General features: G+C 45.1%; 1 protein-coding gene and 1 pseudogene across 2 annotated transcripts in view; one reads left to right on the forward strand and one right to left on the reverse strand.

Annotated features, from left to right (window-relative positions):
- The window catches only part of TBC1D9 (TBC1 domain family member 9), an 81,710-nt gene that overhangs the window by 34,313 nt on the left and 27,605 nt on the right, over positions 1-19,792 (reverse strand). Inside the window, exons 2-5 of one of the 2 annotated variants that reach the window (XM_016154082.2) lie at positions 14,722-14,832; positions 6,087-6,205; positions 601-829; positions 1-262 (exon numbers count right to left, since the gene is read on the reverse strand). In XM_016154082.2, coding sequence (XP_016009568.1) covers positions 1-262; positions 601-829; positions 6,087-6,205; positions 14,722-14,832 — 721 coding nt within the window. The other variant, XM_036233507.1, reaches the window with a different exon arrangement.
- Positions 3,784-4,299, forward strand: LOC118612419 (annotated as a pseudogene).

The raw sequence follows: 19,792 nt of genomic DNA on the forward strand, positions 1-19,792 counted from the left end.
CGCTTGAGAGCAGACACTTTTTTAGGAGATTTCTTTTTCAGTTTGGGCAGGGACCGGTCTTGCTCAAACCCCTCGTTGTCTAGGAGCTGCCTCATGGCTATGTTGGCGAGCTGCTCCATCAACTTGAAGGTCTCATTGATGTTGAGAAACACAGAGAAGAAATGTTCGCTGGACCGCGTGCTCACTTTGATCACGTCGGGCAGAAGCAACGTGGCATTCTTCTCGAGCTGCGTGATGTCCACCCACCGGATCACCAGCTTGGCTGGGCACAGGGAACAAGGCTGGGTCAATGCCCGGCTCCTTAAAACCCCTTCGAGACACCACAGTCTCACACCGCCAGCCCCGATCATGCTGAACTCCTCTGAGTCCATGTGACCGTATTTACCACTGTTTTGTTAGTTATGAGACCAATGCAGACCACACAGAGTCTGGGTTCACAATTAGCATGAATTTAAGCCTGTATCTACCAAATTAATTAGAACTTTGGCAAATCTTTATGACACGATGACCAAAATTTTTACAAGTATCGAACTGAAAATCATCAAATTCACTAAAGACTTTAAAAACCAAAGCTACTCTCCTAAATTCTCGACGACTCACCTTCCCTTCCCATAAGAAAAGAATAAAAGCAAAGGTGGTTAATACTGAGGTACATCCAACCCTGGCGGGGGACCTTGCCCTTCCAGTAGCTGCACGAGTAGTAGTTGACGAGCTTCTCTTCCTCGGGCATCCCGAACAGCCTGTGGAACTTCACGATGGCTTCCTTAAACTTCTCCGTGTCCTCGTCTTCCTTCACGTCGTTGATTTTGTTATACTCCGCGATGATGCCCTGGGCAGGGAGGAAACGCAAAGCGCCGACTGGCGTTACCACGCCGAGACACGCTTTTTCTCTGTGCGCTGTCCATATTAGAAAGGGGGAGGGAAAAAATAACGACGTTGAAGGCCGGAATTTTTTTTTTTTAATTGAAGAACTGTTTCCAAAGGCAACCCCCAAATTCTAAGCCAATTACCAAGTGGCATTTGCATATGAAAAATTTTTCGAATAACGATATAGATTTTTATTACCTGTTTATTATTGGTGCGAATCGTTTTATTAAACTCACTCAGAACAAAGCCCATCATTTTATTTTGCACATGAGGAAATGTAGAGATTTTACTAGTTCTACTGCTTTTCCTAGATTACCGTGACAGAGTCATCCCAAAAGTCAATGTCTGCCTTTCTTAAAAATCAATAAAAATTCTTCAAGAATGGATAAGGTTCAGGAAAGACCAGAATGCATGTCAGTAACTGACACTTGGTCACAAAGCTACTGTCTTAGGGTCATAAATAACATCAGGGGACCTAGAGAAAAGGATTAAGCAACTATTTGAATGGAAAAGGGAGAATGTGAGAGCAAAAATTATATTAGATACACGATTTTTGGTCAGTTGGACAAAAAAATGAAATATTCGTGAAGCAAGTGACTGGCTTAACCTACTGTTTATCATTTTAATAGCTTGAAAGGCCATTTCATTGTTATCCAATTCCTTTGTAATTCCCTGAAAACTGGCTTCTACACAAATCTCTTGACAGAAAATGCTGCCTCGGATTTCACTTTTCACTCTGTAATCCCCAAATCCCTCTAGTCTCATCTTTATTTCCTCGGATCAGGTAGCCCTGGAACGGCGCAAGCTTTCGAACACGAACACTTGGGGCCCAGATCCCAACGCTATCACCGCACGGCTGTGCGTAGCTGGGCAACCTCTCGGATTCTCCTTGACGTGACCGAACCCTCCGTGTTCCAAGGACAGAAAATTGCAATGGCCTCGCACCTAGAATCCCTGCCTTTTGGTTCTTCTGCTTCCGGTGCATCCTGAATGCTCCCTACAAAGTTATCTTCCTTGACACTAATTCTGACTAAAAAATTCTTATGAAAATTCTAGACCAGGCACATTTTGGATCCACCAGAGAAGACTCTTACCTGAAGTCCGAGGAAGGATGATGTTAGACTAGAAGGGGGTGGTGTATAACAAACCAAATGATATCCATATGTTTTGAGCAGAAAAACTTTAAGTTCAGACTATGCCATCTAAAGATCTACTGAATAGCACATTCTAGAATGCTCGTTTAAATTCTAGAAAAATGTAAATATGAAAGCAATTATGAGGCTAGAGAACTGAGAAATATCACTCTGAAACACTCTGGGGCCTAATACACTTATAGCAACAGACCAGACCTTCTAACTAGTTTCAACGGTGAGGATAATAGTGCCTTATGAGGCTCCACTTCCAAGGTTCCCACATTTAAGAAAAGAGGGCCTAGAATGCAGAACCTCTTCTTAGTCTGCAGTAGTTTATTAGCCAGGTGAACTGAAGGATGGAACAAAGGGATGGAATATCTCCCTCCTATATGTTCTACAGGTTCTACATGATATAAAATAGGTCACCCGGTGTCAGGCAACAGCTCCACTTAGGGAAATTACCCAATGCACAGGGGACATTGACAGGTGATTCTCAAAAAGAGGAGAATGAACTTACCAAACATGAAAAAATGTTCGACCTCATAATCTGAGGCAGCAAATTAAAATAAAAAGACAGCAACTTTGACCTGTTCAATCTGAAAAACCATTTGAACAACTGTAACGCCGAAAGCGAGCAATGGCATCATCGCAGAGGGATTCCAATATGCCGGCGGACTCTATTAAGGTCCATTAAAAATGTTTAAACTGCTTAATCCATTAACCAACATCATGTCATCTATCCCAAAGGAAAAAAGCAAAAATTACAGGAAAAGTTATACGAACAGAAGTGATCGCTGTGTTGTTGCTTGTGGCTGAGCCCCCCCCCCCCACTAGTCTAGACGCTAAGAAGACACCTGGAGAGAGGAATGGTGAGGCCAGTTATGAGATAAAAATAACAACCAAAAATTATACGATAATATAGTACATACCAGTCAAAGAAAAAAGGCATAATACAAAATATATGTACAGTAAGACTACTATTATGGTAAAATGCATATAAGAAATCTAGAAAGAAATACACAAAATACTATCTATGGTATCTGAATTGCCTCTGGAGTTAATTATTACATTTATAATTTATAAAAATTAATTAGACCTCGAAACAAACTTGTTGGTTTTCTCAATTACTGAACAATCTGTGCATGCTTAAACTATTCATTTGCATATGAATGGCATTCTTTCACACATAATTGCATTAATAGCAATTCCTCCTAATTGGTTTCAGGGGAATTAAATCTGACATTTTTGGTGTAATGAAAATGATGAGAAGAATGGCTATTTGACAGAATCGGTCCTTGTTTTGTTTATTTATTTACTTATCCTCCTGGCTATTGTCACCTCTAAGAGTCAGCGTCTTCCTAGAGCTCTTTTATTTGAACCTGTTTCCAAAGACGGTAACATGAAAAGGCACCCGAGCATCTCGGGATGGCCCCTGGACAGAGAAGATGCCTTCGGCCTGTGCTTCCCCACACGGATGAGCTATATGCCTTCCACCCAGCCCCCCGCAGTGATCAGATCAGGAATCTTCAGACTCACTCCATGTACACCACTTCCCAGAAATTCAGATGACATGACTTAGAAGCAAAATGAAGATGTTATGTCATAAAATCAGATTGGTTGTATCAAAAAAACAACTCTCGATTATTCCAGAGTATCTTTTTTGTTCTTCTTGGCCCTCACTAATTTTTTGTGGTCCTTTTGTGGTCTAGTTAAGATTCAGCTCTCTCCTTCGAAAACGTCAGATCTGGAGTACTTTTTATGCCTGGTTTTCTCTAAAGCCGAGATGGCATCTGAGGTCCAGATCCTCATCTCTGAAGAGTGCAAGGTTGCAATCAACCAAGTGGCATCTTATGGGCTTTACACGTCACTGCTGCTTATTCCCAAGGACTATTATTACAATGAAGACACGGGAGCACCTCTTTTTGTTGCATTCTTCAAACACCAAGCTGAGATGAAGAGGAAACATGCAAAGCAGTTCCTAAGACACCTAAGAAACCACGATGGTACAATCTGCCTTCCACCGATTCAGAGGCCTGATCCGGGTCACTGAGGAAATGGCGCACAAGCTCGAGAGTCCGCTCTGAACAAGTTAACCCAACTCCTGCAAGACCCGACGACCTTGGCCTCTGAGAGCAGTGAAAATGATCTCTCACACTTCGCGGGCATGTCCCTGGATAAACAGAAGAGGAACACGAGCTGTCTGGAACACCAGCCTGCATAGCATAAGAAATCAGAAAAGCAGGCTCAGGAGGAAGACACATTTTAAAAGCCTGCTGACTTGTCCGGTGAAGAAACTTAACATCTGAAGGCAACACAGCAAGTCTTCCCATCGCTGCAGGTCACAAAGTCAGCTACTCAGAGAATCTTAATCTTCTCCGTTTGACAGAAGACAGCTCTCCTTATCTAGTGTCTTACTCCTCAATGCTGTGCATAAAAATAAATCTGTTTTTACATTACATTTATGTGTAAAGAGATTGCTACTGGAGCGTAAGAAAGGGTTAATGCCATCAGTGCTAGTTTGGGAAAAGCTTCCTGAGGGATGGTGGGTGCCTTAGACTTAAAAAGAAAAAAAAGAAGAAGAAGAAGCAGCAGCTACCTCCTTTGGCCCCAATAACACTAAGATGAGAAGTCAGGATTTGGGAATTTTAACCAGTCCAAGTGGATACAGTAGAAATTAAGTAGTAAAACATTAGGTCTATTAATGCTTTCTTTCCCTTCAACTTATAGACAAAAAAACCAAAGCCAAAACCAGACCAAACCAAACAAAAAATCAGACTCTAAAGAACAATGAGATTCTATTTGTATTTTTTTCCTTCTTTTTCTGAGTATGAAATTACTCCATGTTCATGTAAAAGTTTAGTAAAGTAGAAAATATAAAATAAAATCGACCATTCTGTGGAATTTTAATAAGAAACACACTGTCAGATCACTTTCTAGAATTCCTCCTTAACCTATGTAAAGTAAAGCTTTCTTACTGTGACTCACACTCCAGATATTATAATAGAAAAAACTGATAATTTTGACTAAATAAAAAATTTAAACTTTGCATGGCAAAAACTATTATGAGCAAAGTCAAAAGACACATGACAGAGAAAATATCTACAACATACATAACTGATAAAAGACCTTTATATAAAAAGAACTTTTAAAAGTTAAGTAATAATGAGACCAAAAGTCCCATAGAAAAATAGGTAAAAGATAGGAGCGCACAGTCTACAAACAGTGATAAAAACATGGCTCTTAAACATGTGAAAAGATATTCGGTTTCACTAAAAACACGAACACATTTCTCCCCCACCAGAATGGCGAAAACTCAATAGCGTGGTAATCCACCATGCTGATGACCATATGAGGAAACAGGCACTCCCTGACATAAGTGAGAATCAAAACCAGTGCCGCTCCGAGGGATGGGGAATTTGGCAACATTAAAGCAAAATGGAACATGTATTTACCATTTGACCTGGCAATCCCGCTTCTGCCAACTTATCTTAAAGACACATCCCCAACAGTACAAGTATATATAGCCTTATTTATATTGCGTAGGAGAGTGGCTGAATTATCTAGGGAGCAGACACACAGAATATGCAGCTTAAAACAAATAAATGCAACATGGGATCTTGGATTGGACCATGGAACACACACAAAAAAAAGGGCATAAAGTGGAAAAACTGGTAAAATTCAAATAAAGTCTGTAGTTTAGTTAACAACATCATGTCAATGTTAATTTCTTAGTACTGATAAATGCACCATGGTTATGTAAGATGTGAACATTCGGGGAAGCTGAGTCTGGGAATTCTCTGCTCTATCTTTGCAGTTCTTCTGCAAATATAAAAATCATTAAAAAAAAAACTATTTAAATTAAGCAACAAGAACAAATGTGTGGACGATCTCTATGAACTCATATGGAGTCTTACCCAGGCGTCATTAAGCAAATGCAGAGGAGCATATATACTGGAAGCCTCGTGTGTAAGAACTAAAGTAAGAAAAAACACACATTCCTGCCTATTTTTACAACTTTTCTGTAAGTTTTACCTTATTTCCAATTAAAAAGTTTAACACCACCACCACCAACAAAAAATCCTCTACCTGTATTTTTCCTCTCACAAATGTGGTGATGTCGTTCTCATTTTCAAAGATGGAGAGTGTCTGCAGTAGGTTCTGCTCAAGCCATTCCCAGTGTTCGGTGATTTCTTTTCTGGAACCACCTGGACAAATGTAAAGATGTAATCATTGTCAGCATTTACAAGCTACTGAAAAAATCAGGCTCAGGTCATCAATATTTAATGCCACTAAAGAAGACGATTGTCCCAACAGCTCTACCTTTAAATGCTCTTTCTCCTCCAGAAGAGACACACAGAAGACATTTAAGGAGGTGGAAACTCAAGAATGAGGGCAGTATGTCCTCACTTAATGTCATCGATAGGTTCTTTGACTTTAAGCTGAATGCTGTATACCAGTTTTACCATAGGCTAATTGATATAAGCAAGAGTTGGGCTCCTAGAGCATCCCATCAACGTTATAATGAAACAACGTTATTCGAGGATCTGCTGTACTGTGTTATAGTTGAGTCGGATGAGGTGAGTCCAGAAACTTTTGGGATACTTGCGGATTAGAAGGCGGCAACATTTCTCCCATTCACTTTTCTGGGTTGGGCGTTTAGCTCCTCCCTCCTCTTTTTTCCCTCCTAGAGTCTGCACCTCACAGGGTAACATAGATCCTGTTAGGATAGTAGGTTACAGCTGTTAAGCTGCAAGGCTTGTGAGAGCTTTGGAAGGCCACTGGAGAGCTGATGTAACCGCTCCTGTCATGGGCAAAAAATGATCCCCACTCACTTCAATTATGAATGAGATGTGAAAATGGACCGTCGCTGGGGAATAGCGGCCTGGCTTTCACGAGCACGGCTGCCTTGAGAAGTAATGGGATGAGGTCATCCTCACAGCCGTGGACCAAATCACAGCACTCGGGCCAGTTATAAAGAAGCTCAAGTCAACTCGCCTGGCAACCTCCAAAGCGAAACAACCCCGGACTTGCGGCATCTGTAGCTGGCTCTGCTCTCTGCTCATGACTGCGTGGGCATAACCAGGATGCCGTCAGATGAGGCTGGACGGACATTGAAATAAATTCCTTCCCCTTTTTGTCTTGCTCTGGGATTGTTAATGATCTTGCGGAAAAACGGTGTCTTACAAATCATCCATGTATCACAGATACAAATTATGTAGAGGTCATACGTCATTATCATAGATATAAATTGTATGCACTACTCATTCCGGAATTAAAGAATGATTTAGTGATTCCACTGATGCACCTTTCAGTCCTCTCCATAGATTTCCAAGGTATCTTTTCATGGATTTCTTTAAAATGTCTTCTCTCTGTTCTCTGTCACCAGTAATTCGATACATCTCAGAATCGCACTCTGACTCCTGACAAAGGTGGGAGACATGAATCTGTCTACAGTGACACTCAGAACAGTGGGAGCAGAACGAAAATCTCCTAGAGAATAAAAGGTAGACTTTAGGGGCTTCGGACCCACTGTGTGAGGAGAGGCGACAGCAAACCAAACCCAAGTCCGTTTTCTTTTCCTTTAAGCTAAACACCAAAACTGCCTACAGGGGACGTCTGTGCAGAAGACGAAAGGCATATTTCTGCGTGCAGAGGAAGCCCCGTGGACACGCTCAAGAACGGACTGTCTGCACTGCCTGCGGCTTGGCACACGCTACCTTCGGCTTTCCTTATGCACGTGTTCATGTAAGCACACCCCCCCCACACACACACACAGCTGGGGGTGGGGAAGGTACACACACACGTGCGTTCACACAACATCCACCCGTACCTCCCGCACACGACCAGCCATCTGAGCGCTGTCACGCTGGAGTTCAGGTGTACTATCCACGGTTTCCTAATTACTGCCTCGGCTCCAGGACCACCTCCCTCCCTCCCACCCTGTCCTGCGGCTCACCATTTCCATAATCTCCACCTTCCGCCACCCAGCGCCATATGCCCCGCTGGCTGTCCTCTCCGACTTCTCGCCTCCTGGGGTGTGAACCCCCACAGCTCTGTCTTCCATTACCACCCCTGGTCCTCCCTCCTACTGCAGCGGCGAGCGCTCTTTCTCGCCTGTCCTCCATTGCCTGTTGCATCTCGCACGCCTGTCAGGGCCACGTGAAAAGGCTGGCCTTTAGAGTTTATCGCTGGCCACTCATCGCTCCCACACATAGGAAAGGAGCCAGGAGTGCAAGTCTCAGATCCTCGGGCCTGGAGGTCTCTTCTGGCTACGTCCAGATCTCAGATCCCAAAGTTCCAGAAGGCCAGGTTCTAGATAAGAACTTTGTATGCCATTATGTGCAACCATATACTCTCTGAGGAAAGAAAAAGACACGAATGCCATCAGCCAATGGCAGTTTCAGGAATTAACTATGGATTGCTACACCCGACAGATAATTCCAGGGAGAGTAATGAAATGTGCCTTTTTACATTAATATTACTGTGCAAATGCACCGCATCTTCTGAACACTTTCCTAAAGGCACCAAGAATAAATAAGGACAGGTGTCCATGGCTCCAGGTTCTGGAGTCTAAAAGTATGAGGACACCTGTAAGGCAGAGCTGAGTCATCCCCCCGAGCAGACGGGACAAATTCCGAAGATGTCAATTTAGTAAAAGCTATTTCTGAAAGCAGGTTCCACTTCTGTCTGCTTTTCGCCCCAGAAGATACAAAGGGCCACATCACCTCTCAGCGACCACAGAGCAAAGGTCCTGTTAACAGTCTGAGAGTAACTGTCACTTTTGGCAGACCAATCTACAGGAACCAGGGAAGACGCCACAGAAAACACGTTATAATCCTAAAAGCACCTTACAAAGGGCTCTTTCGTCTCTCAAGAAAGTAAGTACAAATGCTGCAATATTTAAGACCTTGGAGCTCTTTGTCATTGCTTAAAGTGAGATAACATGAAGCTCTTTTTGCCCTGACTTTCAGAAAGGGACTATTTACCCAGCAGTTTGAGCAAAATGCACTGAACACTCAGAAGAGAAGGGAAGGACTCGCCTGTCGACTTTCTGGAAAGGCCTCCTTTATACAAAGATGCAGCAGGAAAAATGAGCTGACCTGACTGTGCAATCAGCCGGAACAACACAAAGCTGGTTCCGCCAGGAGACGCCTTCAGGAAGTCCAAGTTAGAGCCTCCGCAGGGGCCCAAAGGAGATTGGCCCCTGATGGGCTTAAGGGTATTTAGAAATGAACTTTGGAAAAATGAGACTCCAAATACCACGTGGAGTGTGTGTGGGGGTGGGTTTTGTTTTTTGTTTGTTTGTTCGTTCGTTTGTTTGTTTTTGAGAATACTAGCCATAGGCCCTGTGCCTGTATCTGGGGGGAATTTTCAGCATTATCTATGACAATGAAAAATACTAAGTCATCCTAGTCTAATCTGTCATCTAGTTTGAAAGGCATCTTAAAGCACATACAGTCTACTTGAAATAAAAAGGAAGAAGCATTGAGATGGACCACGGATTGATTCCATCACATCTGGCCTCCGAGGATTAAGAACAAAGGTTTACGGCCCCCTGACAGATATTCGGTGGATATTTCTTTGTGATGAATGATTAATAATAATGCATTTGGTTCCGAGACTGCAGCGCTGACTCAAAAACCTGAATTCCAGGATACCTTAGATGGTACATCCTCGCTGATCAAGACTGTGTGTACACACGTGTGTAGGTATATGTTTGCAAAAAGAAACTCACCCATGACATAGCAGGAAATAAAATTAAGCCAAACCAACCCCGTAGACCTCCTAGGGATTAGAAAGCAGCCAAGCTGGTACTTTCAGATACCAGAACAGGCTGTGTGGATCCCGGAGCTGATCCAGTCCTCAAGTGAAGAGCACTGGGAGCTAATGAAAGGGAACCAAATGAAGGAATCGGCTATTTTCCAGCCTTCGCCAAACATAACCTTAGCCACAAAGATGATAATTTTCAAGTTTAAATACCAAATGAAGACAAGGGTAATGCCCAACACACTAGAGTAACATCGACTGTCTCTGTAGTAGCTACAAAGCCACCATGCGGTCTCTACACCTAGAAAAATGACTTATTTGGAGAGGGCAAGAGATAGAACCCAAAAATAATGCAGTGATTTAAAACATTTTTAGAAACAAAACGGAGATTTGTGTTTCAAAGATTTACATTAGATGTATTTAAATTAATTAAAGCTATAATTATAAACATGTTAACGATGATGGTAACGTTATCTATTACTTATTTGTACTTAGCAGGTGGCATGCTTAACGTTAGATATGTCATGGAACGTAATCCCAAAGCATCCGTCTAAGGCATTCTGGTGATAATCCTTTCATAGAGGAGGAATCGGAGGCTTTCTTTCACATTTCTATAAAGTTTAATCCAGATTTCTCCGGCTCCAAAACCTACACTCTTAATGGCTACCCTTTACCACCTTCTGACATAGTTTTGAAGTGGGGTAAGTAGGACTAGAGGTTAGACCCTCTGAAGTGATAAGGAACCTGGTCATCGGGGGGACAGTGTCGCATAATGGCTCGTGCCACAGACTCCGTCGAGAAAGCACACCTGCTTTCGAGTCCCCACCCCGCCGCCTCCTGGCTCCGTGGCTGTGGGTGCCTCACCGCACCGCTCTGTGCTTCGGACTGCTCACGCTTCCTTCCGGGTTCCTGCGCATGTGACTGACTGAGGGAAGGCCCAGAACGGCCACTTCTGTACCTACTGCAAGCTTCTCACATAGCTCTGCTCGTAACCTCTTACAGGTCACGACAACGCGCTCGTGGCTTTACAGTCACTGGTAGGAAAAAGAGGCCCAGGTAACTACTTATCCAACCCTGGCGAGAATCAGTGGTTGATGTCATTTTACCCCACTGCCAAGGTCCTCGCTTACCCTGGTGGAGAGAATTATGTAAACGGCTGTCTTCCTGGAGGGCAATTGGGCGCGAGACACAAAAAGCCCTACATACGAGCACGTGCTTTGGCTCAGCACACCTACTTCTACGCGTGTGTCCTAAGGTGGTAACTAGGGGAATGTGGAAAGATTCTGTTCCTAGGATACTCACTAAGGTTGTTTCAAAAAGGCAGCTAACATTAGGGGGAAAACCCTAGATTTCCAACAATAACATATCGATTAGTTAAATTATGTTATATATACCACAAAATGTTATCTACCTATTAAAACTGACATTCCAGAAATACATTTTATTGACATGGAAAGTGTGTATATATATATGTATACACACACATATACGTGTATGTGTACGGACAGACACATTTTACATGTTTATAAAGTCTGGAAGGTGATTTATGATGTGGTATTAATGCTTTTAAAATTGTTATTCTTTTTCCTTATCTATACTTTCTAATTTTCTACAATAACCATATATTGTTGAAAAAAAAAAAGAGCAAGTTTTTTGGTTTTTTTTGTTTTTAAACTGCTCTCTGCCCAAGGATCCAAGACTAATTCTTGAGGCCCTTAGACCAAGAAAGGATTATTGAATACCGACCAGCTTCCACGGCCCGTGCGTCTCACGTGGGAGGCAACCGAATGACCCGACATTTCCCCCCATCTACCGGAGAAGAAGAGCAGAAGTGGAACCAATTAGCAACCTTTAATTAAATTCCGGGCCTTACCAGCGGCCGACCAAAAGAATGTTTAATCCCCAAAGCCAGCATGGTGCTGCTTAAAAAACGCTGAGCTGGGTGCTGGGGAGACTGGGAACTTGGCCTCGGCCCCGCACTAACTGGCTGTGACTAGCACCGTGAACTTGGGCAATTCGTTCTACCTCTGTATCCTATGAAATTAAAGGTGTTGAACAAGATGGTAGCTAATACAGCTTTCAGTTCTGAAAACAAATGACCGTTTGGGCCCAGAGGAGATTCTGGGTTGGTAAAGAAGAGGGAAACTAAGTCGACGGGCAGCTGAATCCAGGCGCTGTGCAGGGCCGTGTCCATCAAACACATGCCCTCCACCCACTTCCTGTATCTGTCCTGTTGGAAGGTTCCACGTATCCAGAGGGAACTGCCAACAGCTCCCGTCTTTCCATTTGCGACTCTCCTCTGCAGCTGTCCCAGAGCTCCTCGTCAGACGATGTCCTTGGAATGACCTTCCTTTCTTTGTGTCTATATTATTCCTGCAGAGGCTATATAACCCACTTCCTGTTAGAACCTTCTAATTCTTCTAATGGGGAGAACCAAACGGGTTGCCGTCTACATAAGTCCACTGAAGGCCCAGGAGGGCAAAGACTGGGCTCTATCCTGCCTCTGGGTCGCCAAGAAGCTATTGAGGGAAGACCTGAGGCTACTTAGTGCCCTGGTGACCCTGGTGCGCCACACGCAAAACCGTCCGTCAACGACGGGTGGGAGGAGAGGCGGAATCGTAGGACACAACGAGCTCAAGGAAGCGGGGCGAACTCCCACGGCACACGTTCTTAGAGATGGCAAAAAACGTCACTTACGGACAACCAGCCAAGCAGAGCGCAGTTCAGAAGGCTGCGGTTGATGGCACAGTGGCGTATCGGCCCAAGGGAACGGTGACTTCATTTGGGGTAGTAGTGAGAAGGGTCACCACTTAGGAAGGTTGTGGGCTCCCCTACCCAATCAAAGGCGCCAACGGCAAGGAAATGTGAAGTATCAATTTCTTCAAACTAGTCCTGATACTGACTGTGAGGAGATAACTTTTTTTAAAAGCATATGAAAATAACGCTTGGTTACCTAGAACTTGCTTCCCGCCCACCTTCCTGTATGTTTCATATCGCCAAGGGCCAGGCGATTGGTATATTGGTGGTGGGTCAGACTAGGTCTGAACTGCTGCCCCCCCTGCCTGGTTCCATGTGGCTCAAACCGAAGGCAAACCGTGTGAGCAGGGTTTACCACTTCGACCACTGCCCTCCTGTAGAAAGTGGCCTGTGTGAAAACATTAACTCTAGCATGTGGCACAGAACAAGGTTTAAGAAGACTATGTATTGTACAGGGCAGTGGGATGGACCCACCCAGTTTTCTGCGGAAGCTTCTCTCAGAACAATGAATGATTCGTGAAATACGAGAAAATGAAGCTCCCAACATGCTGTCCCACCAAATACCAACTTTGCAGTTTATGAAAAAACAACATTCAAATTACAAACCAAAGGGTCAGTATATCAAAGAAATCTCTTTAAGGCATCTGCTTCCGCTCTTAAAATCTTCCCATATCGGGAAGCCGGCAATTTGGGTTTAAACGGAAATCAATAAGCAGGACTAATGGGTGAGTGTGACTTGCACAATGGTTGTCACTTCCGTGGGGTCTTCCACAAGGAATTCTGGAGCTATCGCTATGGGTAATCAATAGATACAAAGCTGAAGCTGCTCTGGGTTTACTGCACTGAGATCGTACAGCTGTGACGGGCATCACAAAGCACATCTCTTTGTGGTATAAGTCTTGTCACCAGCGTTTACTGCTCCTCAGCGTTGGCTCAGCAAATAACTTAGGAATAATTCAGCCGTGTTACTCTGGGCTCCTTCCCACACAGGCATTCGTAGGCTCCTCTTCATAGAATGGCACACTTGCCGAAACAGACCGACGAGTAGTAATGTCAGGCAACAGCAAAGCAAGGTTAGGGCCGAGAGGACAGATAGAGGAGTCGCGGATGCACGGACCAGCTGCCCACAGCACGGTAAACGCACGGTGACCCGGGGAGGCCGGGAGCCGAGAATGCCACGGAGCGATCAGAGGAGCTCCAGGCTCCAGAGGGCTTCAAAGTCTCTGGGCACAAGTGGTGGAAGGTGAGCGACCGGGTGTCAAGCACCCTTTCCACAGCCCGCTTCATTGAGTGGTTTAGCGGCTCTGCCCGATTTCTAATTTCCTTGCTCTTTACTTCTTCGCCCGCCGGCTGCAGTGTCTATTTTAACACTGTTCTAGACTGTTTGCCAACTAAATGTGACACTTGTCCAACCAACCGGCACTTCCCCTTCTGCAGCAGCTACCGAGTCTTTCCCTTGGCACTGAACTGCAGAGACGGCAGAGTGCTCCCCGCTCAGCCTGGGCCACACGCGCAAGGCTGTCTTCCTCGGGGCCCCAGCTTCCCTCCGCCTTCATCCTCCCTGCGATCCGCATCCTCCGCTCCTAGGTGGTGCTCTGCATGCCCCGAACCCTTCACTCTCCAGAACGCATGAACAGCTGTTCGTTCCCGTTTCTCCTGGGGCTCTCTGCATCGTAACCGGAATAACTTTAAAGGGATGCAACTACAGGTTAGAATTTCCGCTGCTACGAAATCCTTATGGGACAAGGAACCTTCCAGCAGCCTGAAGTCACCTCCGGACAACCTCCCCTACTCACGCAGAAGGCCAGGCAAGTGTCCTGTACTAGTCGGCAGCCCCCCAATCACATGGCTCTGTATGGTACCTGCTCGCACTGGGCTGTCATTGAGTATTTACTTGTGTTGCAGAGACCAGATCTGATTATCTTCAGATCTTCCGATCCCAGCACAGGACTTCCTACCAAGCAGAGATCAACTTAAAAACTGTCGTAGAGAGTTTTGGAGAAGACTGCAGGATCCGAGCAAAATTTTACCAGAGCGAGAAAGAAAACCACCGTGCTAAGCCATCAGGATTTGGGGTTCATCTGCTGGAAATGGCAACGGTTACTTACCCCCAAATACCTAGCAATTTGAATCCACAAAGAAACACTCCTTCCCGTCTGACACATGCCTCTCCGGATTTCCAAATCCTGCTACTTACCACAGGCGATGGTCCAGTAGACCAGAGAGTCTGGAGTCTGGTACAGGATTCGGTAGGGAGCCACGCGGGCACTGGAGTCCAACACCACGTCGAGGGTACCCACCAGCAGGCCTGAGGGCAGGAAAGGGGACACGTGTGTGAGGCTCCTCGGTGCGTTCTCGTCCCAGAGGCAGTGTGAGGACTTCAAGGTGACGTTTACTTAGACGGCGTGTTTACTAAGGATGGCTCTGGGATGGAACCGATGATGGACAGGGTGGGGAGGGCACGCAAAAGGCCCCCAGCCTCCCTCGCTCTGCCACTGTGGAAGACAGCTCACCGGAGAACCCCGAGCTCGGTGTCTGCCCCCCGCAGGCTTTTTATGAGGTTCTGCTGATTCCGAACCACCAGTTCTGAAAGTATCACCCCCCAGAATCTTTTGATGTGTCATCTTACAATAATGGCTTGAGGTCTGGTTCTCACCAGACCGAATAACGCCTTGAAATGCACGATACCACCGCGATTCACGTCCCACTGGCCTGGCAGTCTAGGGTCGCGGAAAGAGTTATGCATGAGTCAGCTAGAGCCCAGCAGAGCTCAGTTACGACTCCGAATCTGTTATAACCAGTTCCGTGGTGTGGACAGACCACTTACCCTCTCATCGCTTTGACAGCTCGGTTGTAAAGTGACCGTAATAGCGTCTGCCTTCCTGAAGCAGGGTTATTAATCAGGAAGCCCAAAGGAGGTTAACACGGGGAGGTCCTACAGCTGTCCTTGGTCTTTGTCCAAGGACCGGAATCCATTTAGGTTCATTCCAAACCACAGTGACCATTAGCTGACCCAAACACACCAGACAAAACAAACTTTCTCTAAAATGGAAACTAATTCATTGGTTTGTTCTGGGTTGTATGAAGCATGTTAAAAATAAATCCTTAGCATCTGCTGAATTTTCCAAGGGATAAAGTTGCACATAATGTCCACAATATCATGCGTGAGCATTTTTCCTTCCTCTACTGTGACTTGGATTTGCTGCAAAGACTTCTATTTACTTCTCAATCATCTGCAGATGGAAAAGTATATTAATAGGAAAAGCAGCAGAGGGCCAGCTAAGCTGGGTTTCCTTCAACCAGAAATACAAACGTGTCACCCACGATAACCGAATGCTTATGACGCTTGCCTCTTCTTGAATCGAAAGGAGAAATAAAATGCCTCAAACACAGGAAGTGTGACACTTGTTGGTTTGGAGGTGCACACACTTCAGTCTGGCATTAGGGCGCTGCAGTCAAGGACTGGCCTAGGTGGCTCACTGTGCCTCTACGAGGGTCACAGGGACGAAGATCCTCCAGGCGCTCTCTGGCCAGAGCAGCCCGCAGAGGCCGTCCCGGTTCCGGATTTCTTCACGCCTGGCTCTGCTCTCAGACTCAGGCTCCCTGAGCCTCAGTTTCTCCATCCTCAGTGTCTCTCTGGACTTCCATACTCAGTAACACCAAGGAGGGAAGACCTCCGGAACTGTCCAGTCAATCCACATGTCTCGATCACTACAAATGTCCCCAACTCGTATCCATCTCCAATGTCCATTATCCTAATGAGTAAAACCTCTGGTGTCGGAGATAAAGAATACTGGGTGACTTAAAGCAGACCCCCTTGGAGTGAGGGCTTCCGATGAGATAGATGCCCACTCACCAAACCTGGGCGTGCATTTACAATGGGCACCACCAACTTCCTCCAAGGTTTAGATGGAAACGAGCAGGTACACACATACCGACCACGGGGTCCATGCTAAACTATTTTCAAGTTAAGTTATAAACGTTATGATATTGCAATACCCACGTTAGGTGCATATAAAATCAGAAAAATTTTGTGGCAATTCTTGGAAAACTGGATATCCAAACAGAAAGTAATGCTGTGACCTGAGATACGCAGTTGGCCAGTCAAATCAACCAACACGCTTCCACTTTAACCCGGAAGTACTTGGCAACACTGGCCAGTCTTTTCCCTCCTTTTGGGATGCTGCACTCGTCAACATCTTACTTCCCAGCACCTCAGATGACAAACTCCTAATTATTCAATGCCACCTTTTCCTAACCCCGATCTCCCTCACAGTTCTGCTTCTGTAATACTCACTTGATTTATTTAAAGTTATTTGCACATTTTGTTTTGTTCCACGTCTCCCCCTCTCTCCAGACTAGGGGCTCCCTGATGGCAGAGTCTAATTGATTCTTTCGGACTCCCAGGCCCTGCACTTTGCCAGTGCAGAAAGCTCTGCACACATGTTTGATGAATGGGCAAATGGTGTGTTTTTTGAAAAAAACTGAATAATGAGTTATCACCGTGCTGCCTAAGCTCTATGAATACAAGGAGTTAAGGCTTTGGGAGAGAGAAACTATTTCTATATACCCTCTGTGCCTACAGAACATTAGAAGATGGAAAATCTGGTCTAGAGTATCCAAAAAAAAAAGCAGCAGCAATCAGGATTTACTTAGAAGTCTTATTACTCATACTTCTGAAACAGCTGTCAAAATACTGAACCTTTTATCATTTCCCACACAAAGCGTTGTTTTAGCAGCTGCTCTAGTCAGCTATTTCTGGTGTTAAACAACCTTCCATCGTCTGAGATAACTGAATCAAATTACGGCCCTCGAAATAACTCTTCTCTGCATCTACCTGTTACATCAGTTTGGGAGCATCTTGCAACATAAAAGTGCTGTTTTCAAGGAAATTCAGAAAAGACTCTGCAAAGCCGTCAGGCTTCCCACGTGGCTGTGGGCACTAGAGGGTGTGTGACACATGCAGAGTCATGTCCCCACTTCTGGGGAGCCCCCACTTCCAGGAGCAGAGATGTGTCAGGGGACAGCCGGACACAGGCAGGTGCTCATGGCAATGACCAATCCCTCTACTGATGATCTTGGAATGATTCATGTTATCCCAAAGGATTACCCAGCCTCCCTGCATTCCCTCGGCCTTGCAGCCAGGCGGAGATGAGGCTGAGATCTGCACAGACAAAGGCAGAGGGCAGGGGCCTGGGCTCAGTGCTGGCCTGGCTCCTGACAAGGAAGCAGTGATAGTGCCCATTCGGAGAGGGCCTGCTATGTGCTAAACATTTTAACACAATGATTCTAAGCCACAGAACAGTACAGGAGATGGCCAAACAGAGATATTACCGCTCCGACTTTAACGCGTGGCCTTACCTCCTTCAGGCCTGTGTGGGGTTTTTTTGTTTGTTTTTTAAGGCGAGGCAACCCTTGGTTGATCTCACAGATTGCAAGGACCTTGCCAGCTTACGATCCCTTGTTTTTTTTATTTTTTACACCTACAGCACCTGGTCTTCCTAGGTGGTCTCCCATCCAAGTACTAACCAGGCCCGACTCTGCTTAGCTTCGGAAATCAGACAGGATTGGGCGAAGGGGAAGACCAACCCCGATAGTGGGATTCTACCTTCAGTGCAGAACAGCCTGGGAGAGTTGTTATTCTCCTAAGTACTGTATAGTCTCCAACCTCTAATGTATTTTGGTAAAAAGGGTTTCTCAGCCACTTATTCAAACCGCTGTTGGTTTCAACTTTCAACAGACCATCCCTAACACTCTCCTCTCGTGACACCATGCCAACCAGGAGTATATCATGGCTGCCTTAAAATATGGCAAGCTACTTGAGCGGAAGGAGCCTCTCTCTCTCTCTGTCTCTCTCTCTGTCTCTCTCTCTGTCTCTCTCTCTCTCTCTCTCTCTCTCTCACACACACACACACACACACACACACACACACACAGTCCCTCTCTTTCTCCTGGTCTTATTCTTTGTAGAAACACAAATTAATGAGAGGTCTAGTAGTATAGGAAATACACTTCGATCAATTAGGACAGTACTTTTCAAACTATCTGTGGTCAGGAATTAGTTACTGTTGGTTTTTGAGTTTCTGGTCTGTTGCAGACTGCTTTTGTAAAATATGATGCTTATGAAATACTAAAAAATATCTACGGGATGTGAAAAAAGACAAAGAAAATATGAGTCTCCAATGTTTTTTTACATTGAACTCAACAGGCACATTGCTCTTTCTAACTTAGGTTTCTAAATGCTTGATCTTGATTTCTGTTCTTCAGGTCGAGGCAGTGGGAACAATCAGGTGACAAAATGACACTTTAAATAGCACTACGTTAGAGAAGGGAAGGCCGAGGGGCAGTGATTTTTCTGGGGCCTGTGTTTATCAGAATCATATCTACAGCTTTAAAGAGAACATTCAACTCTATAATATAACTCTTCATTCAGGAAGTGAAAAAAATCTATTGTTTTTCCCACTACGAACTAAAATAAAACTCAACACAATTATTCCTCAGTGGAAGACAGGAAGAAAGACATACATAAGGGGGTGAGAGGTTTTCATTGCCTATTACCCCGAGGGGCGCGGGTTTAAAGCGAGGAGGAGACTCTGACTCGGGTATGAGAGATCCCCGAGGCCCCGGGTATTCCTTCCCCAGAAGGAGCAGGCTCAGGGGGCAGGATGACAAAGCTCAGGGAGGCGGAGCGCTCCTTCCGTGGCATTTCAGACCATGTCTGGATCCCAGTGTCTTTGAAATAATGTATGCTTCCAAACGCCCCAGAAAGTCGGGGCTCAAAAGGAGAGAAAGCAGCCAAGCCTTTCCTATTTTCCACGACAAAATATCAAGCACAGGCTGGTTTTTTACTAAGCAAACAGAGCGGATGACTAAAATCTGAAGAGCATTTTGTCTGCAGAGTCTTTGTCACGTAGCCAATTAGTATGTGCTGCTCAGATCGCCCCAGCACCCCAGCTGCTGCCCCATTTAACCCTGCAGGCCGGTCACTTAAATTCACAGGTACCTCCTCCTGCAAAAAGGCAGGGCAGTTGGAATTGATTTTTGCTCCTTTCTGAGGTGGCGTCTGAGAGTCATGAAACTATTTCCTTTCTACCTTATTTGATACCAGCAACATATCTTGCAAGGCCCCAGGAAAAATGCAAATGAAAGACCGGTTGCTCAAAATTTTCAAGACTTTCAAGACAGTGACAGAACATGAAGCTAAGTGTCTGGAGTCCTTTTAGAAAGTGCAGGTCCCAGTACAGTAGTAGCACAGGCCACATGCCCAG

This window comes from Rousettus aegyptiacus, unplaced genomic scaffold (genome assembly GCF_014176215.1).
Source record: "Rousettus aegyptiacus isolate mRouAeg1 unplaced genomic scaffold, mRouAeg1.p scaffold_m13_p_16, whole genome shotgun sequence".
In the NCBI taxonomy this organism is placed as follows: domain Eukaryota; kingdom Metazoa; phylum Chordata; class Mammalia; order Chiroptera; family Pteropodidae; genus Rousettus; species Rousettus aegyptiacus.